The sequence below is a fragment of the Myripristis murdjan genome, chromosome 17, assembly GCF_902150065.1.
Source record: "Myripristis murdjan chromosome 17, fMyrMur1.1, whole genome shotgun sequence".
NCBI classification, from domain to species: Eukaryota; Metazoa; Chordata; class Actinopteri; order Holocentriformes; family Holocentridae; genus Myripristis; species Myripristis murdjan.
Window position 1 is genome coordinate 6,996,463 of NC_043996.1, and position 18,967 is coordinate 7,015,429.

An 18,967-nucleotide genomic window follows, 5' to 3' on the forward strand; every position below is an offset into this window, starting at 1 on the left:
CATTACTCATTGACACTTTTATAAGGTCAAGAGCATTTTATTATTCTATAGCATACGTGAGTCGTTTTATGCAATAATGATGGTTCAACTTTGACTCACGGTACACAGACCTATGACACTGTAAGCCCTGTCATACATTAGACACTTTTTTACTGACATCTATTGGTCATGCCACAAAATGCATCACATGTAACAGACATTAGCTCTCTGTTCACTAGCTGCGGTGGACACAATGGAGAGGATATGCCACTGATATAATTATGACGTTTGTGTTGTCCAGTAACACATTACGTTAATGCCTTGAGACATTTACAATGTAAGAGTTACATACATAGATATATTAAATGTGCACACAGATTATCAGACAAATCTATCAGACACATCCGGCTTAATTTTTATTAACTTGATGGTATAAAATACAGACAACAGTTTGATACATCGGCTGACCACCTGAACGTTAGACCAAAGGAGAGGCCAGAAAAATTATTACAATAACATACAGAGCACTGTAGTGTTCAAACTCAGGCACATGTTAAAACCGTGATTTTGAGGCAATGTAGCTACTCAAGCACACTTACATCCAGTACGTGTGAGAGTGTGTGTGGGCTTGATGTGCTTTACTTGTGAGGACACTATTGAGAAACAACCCGTTCTGAGAGGACATTTTGGATGGTGCTCAATAAGGAAAAAAGGCTAATTTTGGGTTATTGGTTAAGGTTAGAATTAGGGTTAGGGTTAAGGTTAGGGTTCAACATAAGCTGACTATAAGCTGGCTAAGATTAGGGAAAGGCTGTAATTAATGAATGTAAGTCAATACAATGTCCCCACAAAGATACTAAAGCCGACGTGTGCATGTGTTAAAACTCAGAAATGTAACAATACACAGTTTCATTAACACAAAAAAATACTAGAGTTAATTTAAGACCCTGGAAACCCATTAACAAATAACACATACAATCATTTATTATAAATAAATATTTATAAATCAATAATAATGCATTGAAACAAATCACAAATCATAGAACAAATGAGAATATAACATTTTACAATAATAGTTCAAACAGCTTAGCTTCCAGTGAACTTAGTGAATAGTTGAGAAATCCGTTGACCAGTCGACTCATAGCATATCAAACTATTTACATTTGCACATTGAACCTTGTGTTGTCCGAACATTTTATCAAATACTTCATCATATAAAATCATTGTCATTCAGTGTGCCACGTGCACTGTTACACACCTTTGTGGATTCTGTATGTAATTGCAGTCCTTGTGTGTACATGTCCGATCCAGATCAATGCATACTTGCACTGTATACTCTCTCTGAACTGAATACATGCTTACACACACACACACACACACACACACACACACACACACACACACTCAGTCTACAGAGTTACAGATATTTTCAACCACTTTGTTGAACTCCTCTGGCTGGTCAGCATAGACATGGTGAGAGGCTTCATTTACTAACTGGAAAGTGAGGATGAAAAAAGGGAGAGAAGGAAATGAAATTAGTAGCACATGGTGATTCAAAGCAAGCACACTGACAGTTTTAGACAAGCATGTTGTAACTGGATAATGTCTCCCGCATGACCCTGTGTCTCTATCCAACATTCAGCACCCCCATCCTTACTCACCAGCACCTTGGTGTAGGCCTGACTCCTGATGTGGGCCACTTTGATCCCGGAGGAGCTGTCCACCCAGGACCGTGCTCCGTACAGCATGGTGAGGGGCATGGAACGGGGCAGCTGATCAACCCGCTGCAGCATGGGCCTCTTGGCCCAGCCCAGAGACTCCGACATGGCCCTGAAGCCCACCTCACCACTGGGAGGAGGGAGGGAAGAGGGAAGATGGGTTGAAGAAGAAAGAATTGAAAGGAGTAAGAACTTTTTTTCACTGTTTGCAACTGGTTTTCGTGGGTATTATATTCTATTTTAAGTGATTTGACCATATTGTGGTGTGCCATTTTAAGGACTACTTCATGCGAAAGCTGTATTATTTGTATTTGTACTCATGCTAAGTTGTCTTGAACATCTAACAGCAAACTGCATGCCCCATGGAGAACGCAGGTTTCAAATAAGTTGACCCCCTTAGAGAAATTTGTTGTCTGCATTTGACCCATTCTAGACACAAAGGCAGGTCTTCAATTTGGTGGACATGCAAACCAGTCGTGCCGAAAAGGTTTTACAAAAAGATTTATTTAGAAATGTTTTGGTGAAAGTACATTGCTTTGGGATATGCAGAGCAAACTAACTGGAGTCTTACAGTGTGTTGTATTAAAATTCATGCTGACACTGTGATGGGATTCTGAGCAGCTATTTGAGCCACTATCCCTATTCTAAATAGGACAATCATATTTATATGGGGCAAGACTGACAGTTTTATGTGATCTTATGAAATGAATTAGACTGCATGAGGAGATTGAGAATTTGAAATGTTTTCATATTGTTTTGGTTGCTGCCATGGAGGCATGCAGTAAAAATTTTTTTTTTTTTTTTTGGTCACACATTCAAAACTCATTGTTAGTACATGATACAAAATAAGCATTTTTTGTGTGAAGTATTCCTTTAACCTACCTTGGGTTCTGGGCATTACAGTGGTAGATGTACTGCGTCATGGTGTCATCGTCAAATAGATCCTCAAATTTCCTCCTGAAGTCGGGACGGAATCTGTTCACCAAGCCTGGACCTGAACCAGAGATGTACTATGAGGTGAGATGTGAGGGAGCAGCATGACACAGCACAGCACAGCATCAGACAGCCACTGTACACCGAGTCGCCAACATGTCTCACCCCATGGGCCTGCCGCTCTGATGACAGCCAGCGGGTTGAAGAAGGAAACCACTGCAGCTACAGCCTTCACCCAGCGGGGAAGGGGCGGCCTCTTCACCACCTCTGCCCCCTGACCTGGGCTTCCCTGGCTCTCCGCCTCCGCCTGGGGTCGTTCGGGGAAACCCCATGGGTCAACCAGGATGAGGTGGGACACCCTGAAAGAAGAGACCAAAGTGCATTAAAATTTGTGTTTAAATTTATACTGACATTAATTGGATCATCAGCAGATATTAGAGCTACTGTCCCTGTTCTATACAGGATGAGCATTATTTATATGGGGCAAAACTGCCAGTTATGTGTGATCTTTAATTATGAAATAAGTCAGCTTTTACATGCCTTTAAGAATCTAGGAAAATTACAGTTTGCTATGAGATGACATAAATCTGGCACAGATGTGTCATTTGAACAGTAAGAGAAAAACCTTGGCATTTTGAATTTTTGTTTGTCTAGATACTCATTACAAAGTAAATGTTTTGACATTTCTGATTCAGTTCCCCAGTAACTGTCCGTCAATATTCCTCAGTCTAACTAAGGGGTACAGCCAGATACCAAGAGTCTCAGAGTGACACAGCAAGCAGGGAGATCACCAATCAAAACAAAGGACCTGGATTCAAGCCCACGTTGCATACATTTTAATTTGTTACGCTCATGTTGAAGCACTGAATTAAAGACAAGTGGATTTGATGAATAAAGAATTCAGAAATTGAATTACAGAACAATTAGAAATTGAACACAATAGCTTGAAACTGGGTATGATTTTTATGTTTGCCAGTCACTTTCCCATTTCAAATTCAGTTTCCGCAATGCAATTCAAATACAGTCTCTGCTGAAACAAATCATACTGTAATGTTCTTGAACCAGACACTGAGTCAAGACACTGGGTTGCAGCCTGTAGCTGACACTGACCTCTGACCTCCCTGTGAAAAGGAAGCAGAATTCGTCTATGGTCATGTGCAAAACATCACATCACCAACATTACCTTGAAGGGTACTGGATGGCATAAGAGGTAGCGAGGTATCCTCCCAGGCTGTGGCCCAGCAGAATCATGTTCTCCAGGCCGACAGACTCTCTCCACTGCTCGATGGAGTTGACAAACTGCTCCTCTGCCTGGACAGGGTCCGTGGGGAACGGGGGCCTGGAGCTCCGGCCGAAGCCCAGGAGGTCAAAGGCGTACACCGGCCGCGATCTGCTCAGCACGTCCAGGTTCCTGATCCACAGGCCTACCCCTCCTCCGAAACCGTGGACCATTACCAGAGGAGTCTTAGGAACTGGAAGAGAGAGGAAAAGATGTGGGGGCAAGAAACAGATGCAAAAGGCAGACAACCACTGTACATTAGCAATCCAAAGCAGAGTAATAATACTAACGCAGGATCAGCAGTAGGAGTCAGTACCTTGCTCTACAGGCTTGCGGACCATTTTTTTGGTGAGGGTGAGAGTCCATATCCGGTCTTGGTTGGAGAGGGTCACAAACCTGGCCCACAGGTCATTCTGAATACCTGCCACAACCGATCAAAGAGGAGAAACTATAAATCTATCATCACTAAGGCTCTGTGTAAGACCCTGTGCACAGAACAGTATACAGCTGCCATTTGAGAGCATCACATTACTCTTGGCTCTGAGTGAGGAAGCCATTGCCATGTAAAAGAAGAGGAGTAGTGATATTATTTTCAACAGCTTTTAAATATACTATGGGTGTCAATCTTAATTCAAATTACTTCACAGTTTCAACAAATTTCAGCTTGCTGCTATGAAGGAACCTCAGTCAAACAGTCATAGTGAATCAATTTATGCATGAAATCAGCGAATCAAGTCCAAAGGTTCATACAGGCAAGGATCTTCGCCTCTGTGCTCTTCAACAGGGACATGGAGGTTGGACGCCAGGAGGGCCACCAGCGCCACACTGAACTTGACCTACCGTTAGAAAGACAGGCAGAGACATGGAAAACAAATGAGCCAGGATAGCACAGGAAGTGAATGGTGCATGCTGAAAGCAGGATAACAATACTTCTCTTTACACAAATACAGAGAAAAGGTCAGTGCCAGCCGTGTTATCTTTATTCACATGGAGCACAAGCGGTACACACCCAGAAGTGTCACGTTTCACTGTAACTTGCAGTGAGTTGGTTTATGGTGCATACAACAACAACAACAACAAAAAGCAAGAATCAAGAAACAAAAAGGCGAGTAAACTGAGTTGAGGTGGGTTTACCCTCCGCTTGATCCCAGATTGGAAGGAAAGATGTGACACAACAGCAGTTCTTCTACCAGCTCGGTGTCTGAAAGCCCAACTCCAAGTAACTCAAAATTGCCAAGTCACTCAGGATGACTTCCCACAGAGTGTTGACTCACCACTGCTCCTCACTTACAGTGTGAGATCTCTGCCACCCCACAATATAAAATCCATATTGAGACTTACAGTGTGTCTGGGGTACCTGAAGGCATCACAGGCAAATACTAGGGTGACCTTATCATTGTTTTATTCCTATAATATTCATAGAGAGATGAATAGTAAGTCAGTGACCTTTTCGATCCTTGTCCTGCTGTACAGTATTTATCTTTAGTCTCTTTTTCATAACGTGAAGCACTGTGAGTAACTCTTGTTATCCAATAATCCGGATAAACATGATACAAGGTGCCACACACATTATTGTGTTGTATGTGTAACATGATCAGAGATACGTGTCGTAAAGAGAGAGACTGAGCAGGAGAAGTGCTGCTGTAACTCCTGTCGTGATGTAACCAGGGGGACAGTTTGTTTAGGAAGGTTGCTTCAACTTACTCTGTCTCACAGTCGTTTGGCACCGGCGCTGTGGCTGGAGCGGGATCCATTGAATAGCATATTCTGGTGACAACAATCCTCACTGAGAAAATGTGGCGTCTGAAATTCAGATTGTTACAACTTGATCAGCTGTGTGCGTTCCGAGGCGGACACTGTTAAAGCTCCCTTGTCCCACTGTTTTGTAACTCGTACATTCCAAGATCAGCTGACCCTCCATGAAGATCGTCTATTGAGAAGATGAATCAGTAGCTTGAGAAGTTGACCCACTGGGCTGACAAAGCGAGCACCACCATCTCTCCTCCTACAAGTTAGTCGCACTAGCTAAATACATATTAGCAAGAACCACAGCCACCAGACCTGTTATTTAGTTGAAATAAAGCCGCTTCTTACAAAAACATGTATTTTTATTTTTAGCCATTACGCTGTTAAACCTAAATGTAACGGAACCATAGTTGATATGATTAGTAACACCTGTATTACTCTGCTATTTCATATCGAAGTGGCCGCGAAAAAAAAAAAAATCCATTACTGTATAAACTGTTTTACTTTTTACAAATTAAATGTTAAAAAAAAAAAAAAAAAAAAAAAAAAAACACAATTAGAAGTTGCTGTAAAATTTCACAACACAACTTTAACTAACTAACTTTAACTTTAACATCTACTGACAGGTCTTCCACCTGGTCCGTGTTTTCTGTGTGGTGTTCATCCACATTACACAAAACTGCACGAATACTGGCACTAACTCCACGCCTGCCAACTTCAAAAATGAAATCTTCAGTATTTTGGTGCCACTGTACGATAGAAATGTCTATCCTCCATTCAGGCACATATGAAATTAGCATGAACTAGCCCATCGCGAACTAGCGGCGGAGTGACACCTCTTTACGCTGTTTACTCCTCTCTGAGCGCGCGGAGCCTCGTCCCTCGGCTGCTAACCGTTGCTAACTCGGAATGTATTCCATGTAGCACACAGCACACTTCCGGCCGGTGTGGACACGTCATTCATTGGAGGGAGAGGAAGAGGACTTGTGCAGAAGAAACGGCTTCTTGTGTATAATTTTGCGAGCACAGCCATGTCGAACTCGGTCCTGTCGGTCATTTCTCGGTTCCTGGAGGAGTACACCACCACGACGCCCAACAAGCTGAAGGTGGTGGACGCCTATCTGCTGTACATCATGCTGACAGGAGCGCTGCAGTTCCTCTACTGCCTGCTCGTCGGCACCTTCCCCTTCAACAGCTTCTTGTCGGGCTTCATCTCGTGTGTGGGCTCCTTTATCCTTGCAGGTAACATACATGTTGTGAACCAGCCGTGAACTATTACTGTCTTCATTCATTGTAAGTCTACGTGTCGCCCCACCAGGGTTTAGCCGGTGCCGCTGGCCTCGGTCGGCAGAGTGAACGTAGCTCTGCTCCAGGTTCAAACACAACCTGGTATTCAATTTTTTTTTTTTAAATGTTGGCAACAAAATTCAATAAGTCAAAGCTTGTTTGAACATGAGAACTGCCAGCACCATTTGGAGTAACAAGTGAATACTATTAAATGTCATAATTTATAATGTATTCCTGCTACGGCAGCACGATATGGACAAAATTTCATACCTCGATACTTACGCCAAATATCTTGATAGCGATACAATATATGATAGGACTATGGGTTCACACTTAGTCGAGCATTCTTCAGAAAACAGCATAATGATAACAAATTGATGGAGACAGTGCAGTTACTTCGCAAAGTATTTTATTGATTAGAACAGACCAATCGCTGTCTTAGACTGCATTAAAACAAGTAAATAAATAAAATCAACAATTTTGCTGCAACCTCTGCTTCAATCCAGGCTAACCCTAAAGTTGATCGTCCATATTATTGCCTTTTGAGATATAAACGTCACGCATGTTCATGTCTAGATAACAGTATGATAATGATATATCGTTCAGCCCTAATTCCTACAGGCTGCGACAATCCAAACAATACAAGACACCACGGCAATGCTGACTAAAGCTGTGGTGGAAACTGCATCTTCATTCTCCATAAACAATAAATACTAGTGTCACTACAGCTGTGTTGCTGAGTACAGCTGTGTGCTGTTTCTGAACTTTTATAGGACTTGGTATGTGCAAAACTAACAATGCATCCTTCATGTGTGTGTGTGTTTTTCTCCAGTGTGTCTTCGTATCCAGATCAACCCACAGAACAAAGGAGACTTCCTGTCTATCTCACCCGAGAGGGCCTTTGCTGACTTTCTGTTTGCACACACCGTCCTGCATCTCGTCGTCATGAACTTCATTGGCTGAAGCCGACGTGCATCCCACCCAGTTTACCCCGTCTGCAGGTGTATATTGCCTTCATGCAGTAGTTTTTTTTTTTTTTTTAGTGCCTGTTAAAATAGGGCTGTCTCAGTGTGAGCTACGTTGGATACACTCACATTCACTTCATTATTCATTTGGAATTTTAGGTAGCAGTTTTAATACCAATCATATAATTATTCACAGTCGAATAAATGACACAGTTTAGACATGTGTAACAACTTTGTACTGAATCCAAAAACTGTGACTCTGCACTTTTTTGTCCACTGTACTGTACATGTGGTGAACTGCAGACTGATTTTTTTTTTTTAAAGTTATTTATTTATTTTTCTAGTGGAAAAAGAAATATATTTATATTCATATCTGAGTGACAGGTGCAGAGGAGAGTTTGGCAAATGAACAACATTTTCATGGAGATCTGTAGCAAGCATATTTGTAATGTAGAACATTTGATATTGCGTGTTAGGGATGGGAGTCACTGGGAAACTGGCGATACAATACTACCATGGTATTTTACTCACAATGCCGATGGTCAAGTCACTTTTATGTATACAGAACATTTAAAAACAAGAGTTGACCCAAAGTGCTGTACAATTATGGCTGAAGGAGTGACAGTACAAATGATTAAAAGAATAAAACATAAAAGCCAAGACTAAAATGGAAAATGCAACTCAGAAGTGCCAGGGGTGGGACAGGACAGGAATCTGGGATGGCAGACTTTTCCAGATGCTGGGAGCAGCAACAGAAACAGCCTGTCAAAGCCTTTGGTTTTTAGGCATGAGTGGGGAACTGAGAGGAGCTGAAGTGAGGATGACCTTAGTGACCTGTATCATGATATCTGTAGAAGAAAAACTACCCTGTAAAAGGCAAAGTCATTTTCCAGTAAGCAGGAGTCAGTCATGTTTTTCAGTGTTTTAGAACTTCAGTTAAAAAACCTAAAGGCAGGATCAAATTCGCCTCATGGGAACTCAAATGTGCATCTGTGCAAATGACATTGAGAACTCATATCGACACTTGGCTCGAGTGTATCGATAATATATCTGAAGAGGAAGTATCACAATATTTTGTCCCACATCCACTGCATTGGCTCAATAATACGCCACAGGTAATAACCTCCTTTTCCATGAGATGCACACAGAGACATTTTGTTGCTACCTTGCACGACCTTTACAGAGCACTGGCAAAAGCCAAGTCCAAGTTTTTCTGTTTAATTTTTGGTATTTGTCTAAAAAGAAAGCACTTGACTTCTGTGTATTTATGTATTTATTAATGAATGCAAACTTGAAGCCAAAATCACAATAAGAGGGTGGACCGTCAGCAACCTTACTATTTTTCTCCAGTTTTGAAGTTGTTTGAAGCCAGGTCAGGTAATGAAGGACTTTAGGACATCTTGCTCCCCTCCTGTGGTCAAGACCAGTCCAGTCAATATGTTTGATCATCAAATCTATCCCAGCGGCAGAAAACCAGAACCAAGGCTCTAACTCACAACACCAGTGGGTATTAAGTGTAGCGCCGCTCAATAGACAACAAAAGGAAGACAGATTTGTGGACCCAGTGGATGTTTGTTTGAGTTTTTATACCCAAATGTGCTTTACTGCAGTGTTTTCCTGTTGTAAACCAGAAAATATATACCTTCATCCTGAGAAAATCCGCCTGGGTGCTCTCTGTCACGTTTATCGTTTGTTGAGTCTTTCCTCTGTGGAGCAGCTCAGGCTGATTACAGCAGTCAGAGGCTTTATTCTCTGGCGTTCATGAGCCCACATATTGCTGTTTTCCTCGGTCTTTGAAACATCATTGAATTTTTAAGTTTGAAGGAGTTTCCTATTTATCTGGTGGAACAGGAGTGAATGATGAGAACTATGCTGAGCTTTAATGCCACCAAACCTGACCACCTTTTTTTTGTTGTTGTTGTTGTTTTCTTCCCCCCAGATCAAGAGAATTTATCAGAGCTCCCCTTCAAGACGTGATGCCACATCTGCCTCTGATCCGGAGAGTTAAAAGTCCACCACTGACTGTCAATTGATTCGCAAAATTGTCACTCTATCCAGATTTTTTTTTTTTTTTTTTTTTTTTACTGATACTGTTTCTCTTTTTTCTTTTTTTTTATGACCCAATTTGTAAAGCATTCCCTTTTGCACTGACACAAACACAAATAAAGACAACTGAAGCGATATCCTTGTGAATATTGTGGTGCTTCAATGTCAGAGCCCAAAACACTGTTGAATATAAATCCTTACATTTTGTTCACCAAGGCTTTGTTTTCAATAATAACACAGCGCCGCATGCCAAGGAGATTAGGAACAGTCGTGGAAAGGCATCTGCATGGACAGAGCCCGTCGAAGAAAATTTCATACGTATTAACATTGAAAGCATGTGTAATTTCATTGATGTATTTATTTAATGAAGCTTTATGTTTTCTACACAAATGCAAACTGTCTTAGTGGCATTAGTGATAAATAAATAAAATATTTTTTTGGAAGCAGAAGAGGGACAGTTAATTAACCCCATTTTTTTGAATATACAATAAGTGCATTTGGTGCAGATTGCCAGCTGTTTGGTAACTGTATCCCTCACCATTAAAAAGTGGGTGGCACCTAGATGGTTAACATGTTCTGGAACATCTGGATTCCACATGTGGTCACATGGCCCAGTGGAAGTTGGGATTGCGGAAGGGGGGGGCTTGTATTTAGACAGGGTAGCGGACTGGCTTGCAAAACCTCAAACTCTTAGTGAGGAAACATGGCACAACTCCTTAAACTGACCCTCTGCCTCTTAACATGGATCCCAGGTAACAGCTGTTATTAATGTGGTTGTAATATTTTCATGTTGTGTGATGTATTTTATTTTTTGTTTACAATATTTTCCTCTGCAGACAGCTGATCTGTGCTGACGCCCCTTCACTGTGCTTTTGCGCTGCTGTAAATTCTAGACTTTATTTGTGAGGTAATGCTTTGGCCACTTGGGAAGCTACGGTAGCTGAACCCATATGGGATTACACAACATTCCATTTTCTATTTCTTTTTCAATATTGACCATTTGTCTGTAATGGTCTGGAAAGGGTGTCAAAGTTCACTTTGTTGTGCCCATTTTCTGTGGGAAGTAAAAGACGCTTTCTAGTTGTTCTCCCGCACGTCCTTACATTTGTTTTGCCTCTTGGCAGAGACATGTTTGATGTATAATTTGTCTGGTTTTCATAAGCCTTTTTATATTTCCCCCTAGAATCTGTATTATGAAGTCATAATCCAATCCAATTTTGGAATGAGAAGTATGGGAAGTGAAACTGAAGTAGAAAAAAACTGTTTTTGTCAGGAAACCGAAACCAGAAGTACAAGTATTGCTCAAGGCCACTCTCCTCTCCTCTTTTTTTTTTTTTTTTAATCATAGATAAGAAATGTCCAGTGTGAGTAATTGTGCTGCTCTCAAGAGAGACTGTTAAAGCTGAAGTTCAAGACAGTACTTGACATCCAATCATCCTTTCTTACTGTCCCCATTTTTCAGGCTCTCTGTGTCAGGTAACCACCACGGAGGAGTTTGCAGTTCTGGAGGGCCGATCCGTCACAGTCCCGTGTCTTTACGACCCTCAGTATGCCGGCAATGTAAAGTACTGGTGTCAAGGGAAAGTGAGGGGATTCTGCACCACCTTATCTCGAACAGACACCCCCAATTCATCCAGTACAGCTGAGGAGAAAGTGATTATTTTTGATGACCAGGCCCAGCTGGTGTTCACAGTGACCATGAGAGACCTGAAGGAGGAGGACAGTGGCTGGTACTGGTGTGGCGTGGAGCTGGGCAATATGTGGACTGTTGATGATTTTGCCTCGACTTACATTAACGTCATTCATGGTGAGTAAGGCTGCACCCATTTCCAAAAAAACCCAAAACAAAACAAAAAAAACCCTGATGTCTTCAATACAAAAACACAATCAAAAATGCTTTTATTTCATAAAGGCAAAGTGAACGGTGACCCTGAAAGATATTTCATTCAGTTTGCACAAAAGCTTGGGCTGCAAATGCAAGCTGCCAGTAGATGTGCTTGTTGATTCCTGCAGGTATGTCAGTGGTGAACAGCAGAGTGAGCGGGGAGGAGGGGAGCAGTGTCACTGTTGAATGCCTCTACAGTGAGAGATACAGGTATTAGATTTTGCTACTCACCATATGCACACTTATGCTATGAGATTTTGAATTATGCTGCCAATGTGTTACATTCAAAGCACTTATGAGCCTCTGGCTTAAAACAACATCGATCAAACACGAGCAAAGCTGACAAACTCGGCAATTTGTACAGCATCTTTGGTCCTTTAATTCAAATCAAACCATGGAGGATTTAATAATCAGCATGCTCTAATCCCCTGTGACTGCGTGCCAACAGAGACAGTGTGAAGAAGTGGTGTCGGAGCGGAGACTGGAGCTCCTGCCTGCTGACAGGCTCTGAAAGCCGCTATGAAGACACTTCAGTGGCCATCATTGATGACAGAACTGGGGCTTTCACTATAACCTTAAAGGAACTGCAGATGAAAGACGCAGGCTGGTACTTGTGTGCTGCAGGACAGCAGCAGATGTCCGTCTACGTGCTGGTCACACCTCGCCCCTTCACCAGTAACTTGAAGGGTAAGCTCATGAAATTCAAACAACTCAAACTGGCAATTTTGCTTAGTCAGTAGTGGTCAAAATGTCTTCTTGCACCCGATTTGCATAAAGGACAGAATCGAAATGGGCTTGTTTTTGAAATTGCATTGTTAAAGGTGCACAATTCTACATTTTTATGTAAAAGAGTGTGGCAAAACAAGCAGAGCATTCTTACTGAGATCCTGCAAATTGTCCCTGTATGCCTGTATTAATTTCAGGTGTCTGGCATGTTGACTGTCAGGAACTCCTCTCAGAGGACGGGAAGTCACAAAGCAAAAGAAAGAGAGAGAGAAAGAGAAAAACACAAACCTACCCCAAACGGCAGCAAGAGATAGCTCTGTTGAAAGAAAGCTGGATTCACTAATGAAGGCTGGAGCTGCTTTAAAGCAAAACTGAACTTTGGTAGAGTGTTGGGTTGTATAGTTACATGGACATGATGAGTCCACATGGTGGTGAAATCTCCTCATTAGCTGCTCCCCTGGGCTGCTAATCCACAATACTGTTTTTATCACTCTCCTTTCGCTTTCGTAGCGTGGCAAAACAAGTCCCAAAATAACACTTTTAGCACATAAACTAACACCAGAAAATCAAATTATGCCAACATTTGGAACAACCATTCCTGGTACCCTTTTTTTGAGGAAATGAAATGGCTGAAGAAGATTCCGCATCATAACCGTATGTCTGGAAGAAACAATCTGATTGTACTTCCACAAATAATTGTAATTACACAGGAAAAATGGGTAGAAATACAGTATTGTGGATTAGCAGTCTTTTTATCATCTCCACCACTACCACCAAGCCACCAAGAGGAAAATTATGTCAGAGAAGAGTGCAGTTTACTAACAATGCACTACATGATTTCTGGGTAATGAAGTCCTTCAAACTGTTATCTCCAACTGCTCACTTTGGCTGCTCGGGGCACCCAAAGTCAGAAGTAGCTGAGATCTGCTTTACAGATGACAGCAACAGGCGTTTGTGGCAAGTGGAAAGGGCATTCAGACCTCCACTTGTAGAGGTTATTATTACAAGTGACTAACAGTATGTGACTGTGAATACTGATATTTTTAGAGCTTTAACATCTCTGTATAATGTCTTTACCGTCAGCAGCAGAGTCTGTGACATCTCCACCCACACCGAGTCAACCTGCTGCAAACCTGCTCGCTACCAAACCCAGTGCACAGGAGTCCAGGGACACTGACACATGGTAACATGGAAGCACTTTGTTTACTCTGCCGAGCTGCCCAGTCTGCCCCATGCAGCAGAGATGGCTGTATCTGAGCCATGGCTAACTGCATATATTGAAGCTGAACATGCAATATGCAATAGCCACATCATGTGCACTTCATGACCACCTCCATTGAGTTAAAAGACCTCCTCATGTGGCACCTCTTCCTGTACTTTTCAGTCACAATGTTAGATAGATAGATAGATAGATAGATAGATAGATAGGTATACTTTATTGATCCCAGACTGGGAAATTCACAATGTTGCTCATGCAGCCTCATTTTCCTCTTGAATCCCAAGCTCTTCCCCTCCCCTTTCCTGGTTTTCTGAAGTTAGTTAACAGTTATGTTAGGTGTGCTCCATCACTATCATCACCATCACCCATTCCTTTTTAGCTGCACCTTACCTGCAATTTTTAACTCATGTCTTATTTTTTTTATAGGTCAGTTGCTGGCTTTAATTATTATTTGATCTAATTTTATTTTATTACTAATTTTAATGTTTACTACTACTTTTGTAATTCACATGTCTTATTATTTTTTGCTGGTCAGTTGCTGGTCTTAATGAATTTATTACAGTATATTAATTTTATTTAGTTATGTTGTTATGTATTTATGTATTAGTGTGTTCGCTGTACAGCAATCACACTCGTGTTGTCTTCCATACTTCTCTTTTTTTATTATTCTGTATGTTTCTTTGCTCATCTGTGACTTTAAAACTGTTGAACTAACACATATGGTTCCTATATTGTCACTTGTGGAATTATTATATAGATGTATGCAAATTCATAAAATCTGCATAGATTTGCATATTTAGTTTACTTCACTTCAGTCAAGCTATCTGCCTGACATCATCTTGACCTAATCCTAATCCTAATCAGATTTTAAAGATGGATCCTCTGGGTTTTGTCCAAAATTGCTGTGTTCTGTGTCACAGGCACCTTGGGCTATCTGAGGCGGGCTTACTGGTGACAGTGTGTGTGGTTCTGGCGGCCGTAGTGATAGTGGGTTTATATGCTGTAAAAATGATCTGGAATGTGCACGGTGAGGCAATTTTTCTTTCTCATGTGAAGAGTATGGATTAATTATGCTTCAGTGTTAATGTAATATATTAAGCACAGCAAGTATCTTGGAGCAAATTAAGATTACTTGCAGTATTATTGGTGGCATTAACATTCTCATTGTCCATTTCTAGCAATGGAGCTAAGGAAAAGACAAGCAGAGGAGCTGAAAGCAAACCCCCATGTAAGACACTGCGGCAACATTTGTCATTATCACACATTTTTCCAAAACACCATCATCAAACATTTTTGCTGTGATTATCACACTGATTTTTTTTCCCTTTCTGTCTGGCACAGGATTACCATGGGGATCCAGGTTTCCTCCAAAACACTGCTGTTGTTGTCCTTAACAAGGATTCCCGGAGTGTGCATGTGTTCTGACCTCCGTCCTTACCCAGCAGCTGTTTGGACCCGGCTCAGAATAACACATAATGACGTGTTTGTCACTGTGTGTATTTGCACTGTCTCTTATTAGTTGTTTGTTTATTGCTTGATTAGAATTAGCTGAGCGCTCGCACAGCTACTAGTCTGTCTGTGGCCCATAAACCATAACCATAAAAGAAATCATGAATGAAATCATGCAAAAAGACATAGCTACTCATGACCACTGATTACATAAGGTAACAGTAACAGGCAAATACAACAGAAACAACAGAGAAATTAAAAATGGTTAATTTTCAGTAGTGATATGTCCTAATCATGTTACATGCAATGTGTTTACTGCACATTACCAATGCTCTGTTTGCAGTGTCTGCTTTATATCACATACCCTTCTACCGTTAAAGACATTTAAAGGTGCACCAGGCAACATTGCTGAGTCGATTACAGCGAGGACCGTTTAGACTCAACTGACAAACCTGTGGAATAAAATCTCAATCTGTCAGAATGAGAGGCATGAGGAATCCACCATCAAATTATTGAGATTTTTTGTCAGTTGATTTTAAATGATCCCCAATTAAACTGACCCTGTGTGTCCTGTAAAATAGATGCTTTCTGATTTGTATTTTGTTCCGTGCGTTTATTTTACATAACAGTCTGCTTTATGTCATATTAAAGACCTTTCAATCTGATTGGTACTTTCCCTTTCCCTTTCCCTCTATGGAAGTGTTTTATTGAAAAATCATGACCTCGGAGTGGATTATCCTGCTTTTCCACAGCAGTCGATGCAGAAAAAAAACAATCAGTTATCATTCACAGTTGTTTCATTGACCCACTAACTTCTGCTAAGAAAAGATAGGTCATTGCATTAGTTTGTAGGCATTTCCATGCTGATGTCAATAAAGGGTTTGTCATGTTTTTTGTTTCAACTTATCTGGCAGCATGGAGGCAGCTAGCCAAGAGTGGCGCTTGAAGAAAGTATCCACGTTTCCTTGTCTGCAGAGGTTAGAGCTAAGTAATATAGTTAAAAGAGTCATAACATCTTTTTGGGCTTGTTGACGCCTACGCCATTACCACAGCAAGCCATGCAGATACACCTGTGATGTCTGGACACATAAATCAGATCTGATCACTTGCAAATAACAGTGTGGGCAGTTTTGTTCAAGATCTGATTTGAGAAACGTGATTTGCCTGCAGTCTGAACAAGGCCTTAGTGACAAGGCGATTCTTTAGGAAAACTGGCAAAATAGCAAAATTCATAAGAAAATGAGCAAAGAAGTGCTGACATACAAGGAAAGAAATGAGAAACAAACCATTGAATGATTTTATTTTTATTTTTAAAAGTCATACAGTTATACATTTCATCCCTGAAATGTTTATTCTTATGCTGAAAAAGAAAACAAATTAAATTACAAATTGAAAAGAAAAAAGAACTGTCCCAAACTTCTGTGTAAGTGCTGAGCCCTGAGTGAGTTATCCATCTTAGGTCTCATTAAAACCTCGACACCACATGAACATGAGGATGCGATTCTGTTCTGTTCCACTGTGTTTATATGTGGCACACCCTGGTATGAATTTACACAGGCATTTCAAACAAAATCAATCCTGCCACTAGGTGGAGGGCAACCCTTTATATGAAATATGTTCTTTAGTCTGTGTTCCAGGTGTGTGTCATGTAACGTGGACATGCAGCTTACTCAGATTAATTTTTCAATTCTACAGACATACTGTAGAATTGAAAAAAAGCTGTCCAATATTTCCACTGTGCAGTACTTGTGTCCTCATCATTCCAATACCAAGCACACAAGCTCACCGCCTGTGTCTTTTCCCATTTGAGGGCACTAACAGTCAATACATATGCACTTACCTTGTGTGGAAATGTTACTGAAGCGGCGGTATCATAAAAAGAAGATGTTGGCCCAGACTGAAAGATCACATACTGCTCCACGCTCCTTTGACAAACAATATGAAGGCCAAACAGTGTTGAAAAGGGTCTGTGTCGATTTACTGCACAATCTTGTCTCGCTCTGACTTTATAGACGAGGATTATAGGATGTCTCAGATTGATGATAAAAATGCTCTCTGGTTAGTATTTTGTTGGCTATGAACAATCTGTAAGTTACAGCAGTGCACTGGAAATGGCAGCTATATCTTGAGGCTGGTGCAGTGAAAAGCCTTTACTCTCTCTGCCCAAACAGGAGTAATTATATTTCATTCCACTGAATTTCCTTAAGAACTTGGGAAATTACAAATAGTAGTTAATGATTTTTTTTTAACTGAAATATAATATCACAGTACACTGCTGCACCTGAAAAGTTGTTTAACTGACATTGACATTTTTGGGCAATCGACCTTCAGAGTAAAAGTCACCAGACTAACTTTGGAGTACTTATTCATTTAGGCATCCAGTAGCTCTGTAAAATAAATGCATTCAGTCCAAATCAGAAATTGGAAATTAGAAATCAGAAATGCACACCACATCTGTCGCAGGAAATGAGCCTTAGCATGAAACAATGGCCTGAACACTACACACTAACCTGAAGCAATTATTTAGCCTGTAATCCTGAAAATTAACAAAATTAACACAACAGAACAAAAATGCAAAAATTCACACAGGTTTATACAGGTGAGCCAAATCCATAAGTGAGTCAAGGATGTGTAACCAACCACTGCCCGTCAATGTCAAGTATTCATATTACAACATAAATACAATGTCAAATACACAAAAACATAAAAAAAAAAAAAAAATCCCACAGGCAACCCCAGGGAAAACAAACAAAAAAAAAACAAATCAGCAATACAAATATATGCAGTTTCCCCAAAAAGTAAGGATACAGTGTATGCATTTTACAACATATATTGCATTCAGATTCATACTGTGGGTACAATAAGTATAGATTTGTTAAAAAACAAAACAAAACAAAACAAAACAAAACAAAACAAAATAAAACAAAAAAACATTAAATATCTGTAAGAAAATCACAGAAAACCATAAGAATCCATAACAACTCAATATTAGGGGATTTATTTATTTATTTATTTTTTGAGTAGTCTGGTCCTGGTTGAGCTGGTTTGTCATGGGTTCACCAAAAGGTGAGAGGCAGCACTGTTTCTACAGTAACAAAAAAAAAAAAAAAAAAAAAAAAAAAAAGGCCTGGTGAGACGAAATGCTGCTGAGTTGTGGGATCCCGTACAATAATAAGATCCACCATGTCATTCCAGAATGCCTCTCTCCTGCTGGGGGATCATGAGCAGGCTGGAAATGAAGGGCGCAGGCTGCTGCTGCAGACCTGAATTCCCCTGTTTATATCACTCTTAGAGATACATCCTCAGCTGAGGCTTAATACTAAACCTGCATTAAACACTTTTACTTTTCTGGACCCCTATGAGTCAAGCATAATAAAAATAGATTTTTTTTTTCCTGGACAAAAACAAAACACCTGAAAACAAATCAATGAAAATCCACAGACACAGAAAAGCGAACGAGAGAACAGCTCCCAAAGCTATGCTTGCCAAAATGTAATGTTTTTGAAATGCAATGTCCTTTTGATCATTTCCTTTTCAAGGCATGGCAGTATGGCAATGCAAATCCTCCTGCTGGCCTTTAGCACGCTGCTTCGACTGGGGATTGAAGAGCAGAAACACTGAGGGATTTAAAAACTGGAAGTCCTGCTGCTGATAAAGAATTCCCTTGTAGTAAATTCGTTCTGAACATAAAACATTTCATTCACAGTCATAAAGCCCCAGCAGGATAGAAGTACA

General features: G+C 40.7%; 3 protein-coding genes across 4 annotated transcripts; 2 read left to right on the top strand and 1 right to left on the bottom strand.

The window, feature by feature from the left end:
- Window positions 1-380: 380 nt before the first annotated feature.
- Window positions 381-5,829, bottom strand: abhd4 (abhydrolase domain containing 4, N-acyl phospholipase B). Its single transcript, XM_030074266.1, has 8 exons — window positions 5,614-5,829; window positions 4,660-4,745; window positions 4,226-4,330; window positions 3,814-4,102; window positions 2,796-2,989; window positions 2,580-2,691; window positions 1,641-1,827; window positions 381-1,473 (listed from the first exon to the last, which is right to left on the bottom strand). The coding sequence occupies exons 1-8, from the start codon at window positions 5,661-5,663 to the stop codon at window positions 1,384-1,386; spliced, it is 1,113 nt and encodes a 370-aa protein (XP_029930126.1). The 5' UTR covers window positions 5,664-5,829; the 3' UTR covers window positions 381-1,383.
- Window positions 5,830-6,577: 748 nt separating this feature from the next.
- dad1 (defender against cell death 1) lies at window positions 6,578-10,090 on the top strand. Its single transcript, XM_030074269.1, has 3 exons — window positions 6,578-6,897; window positions 7,775-7,943; window positions 9,847-10,090. The coding sequence occupies exons 1-2, from the start codon at window positions 6,687-6,689 to the stop codon at window positions 7,903-7,905; spliced, it is 342 nt and encodes a 113-aa protein (XP_029930129.1). The 5' UTR covers window positions 6,578-6,686; the 3' UTR covers window positions 7,906-7,943; window positions 9,847-10,090.
- A 500-nt stretch (window positions 10,091-10,590) lies between these two features.
- On the top strand, window positions 10,591-15,897 carry pigr (polymeric immunoglobulin receptor). 2 transcript variants are annotated; one of them, XM_030073552.1, is made up of 8 exons: window positions 10,591-10,705; window positions 11,416-11,760; window positions 11,967-12,048; window positions 12,287-12,525; window positions 13,648-13,747; window positions 14,704-14,810; window positions 14,962-15,011; window positions 15,125-15,897. In XM_030073552.1, exons 1-8 carry the CDS (start codon window positions 10,657-10,659, stop codon window positions 15,206-15,208), a joined length of 1,056 nt encoding a protein of 351 aa, XP_029929412.1. In that variant the 5' UTR covers window positions 10,591-10,656; the 3' UTR covers window positions 15,209-15,897. The 2 variants fall into 2 exon arrangements, with proteins under 2 accessions (XP_029929412.1, XP_029929413.1); XM_030073553.1 differs by having other exon boundaries at window positions 13,651-13,747.
- Window positions 15,898-18,967: the final 3,070 nt, after the last annotated feature.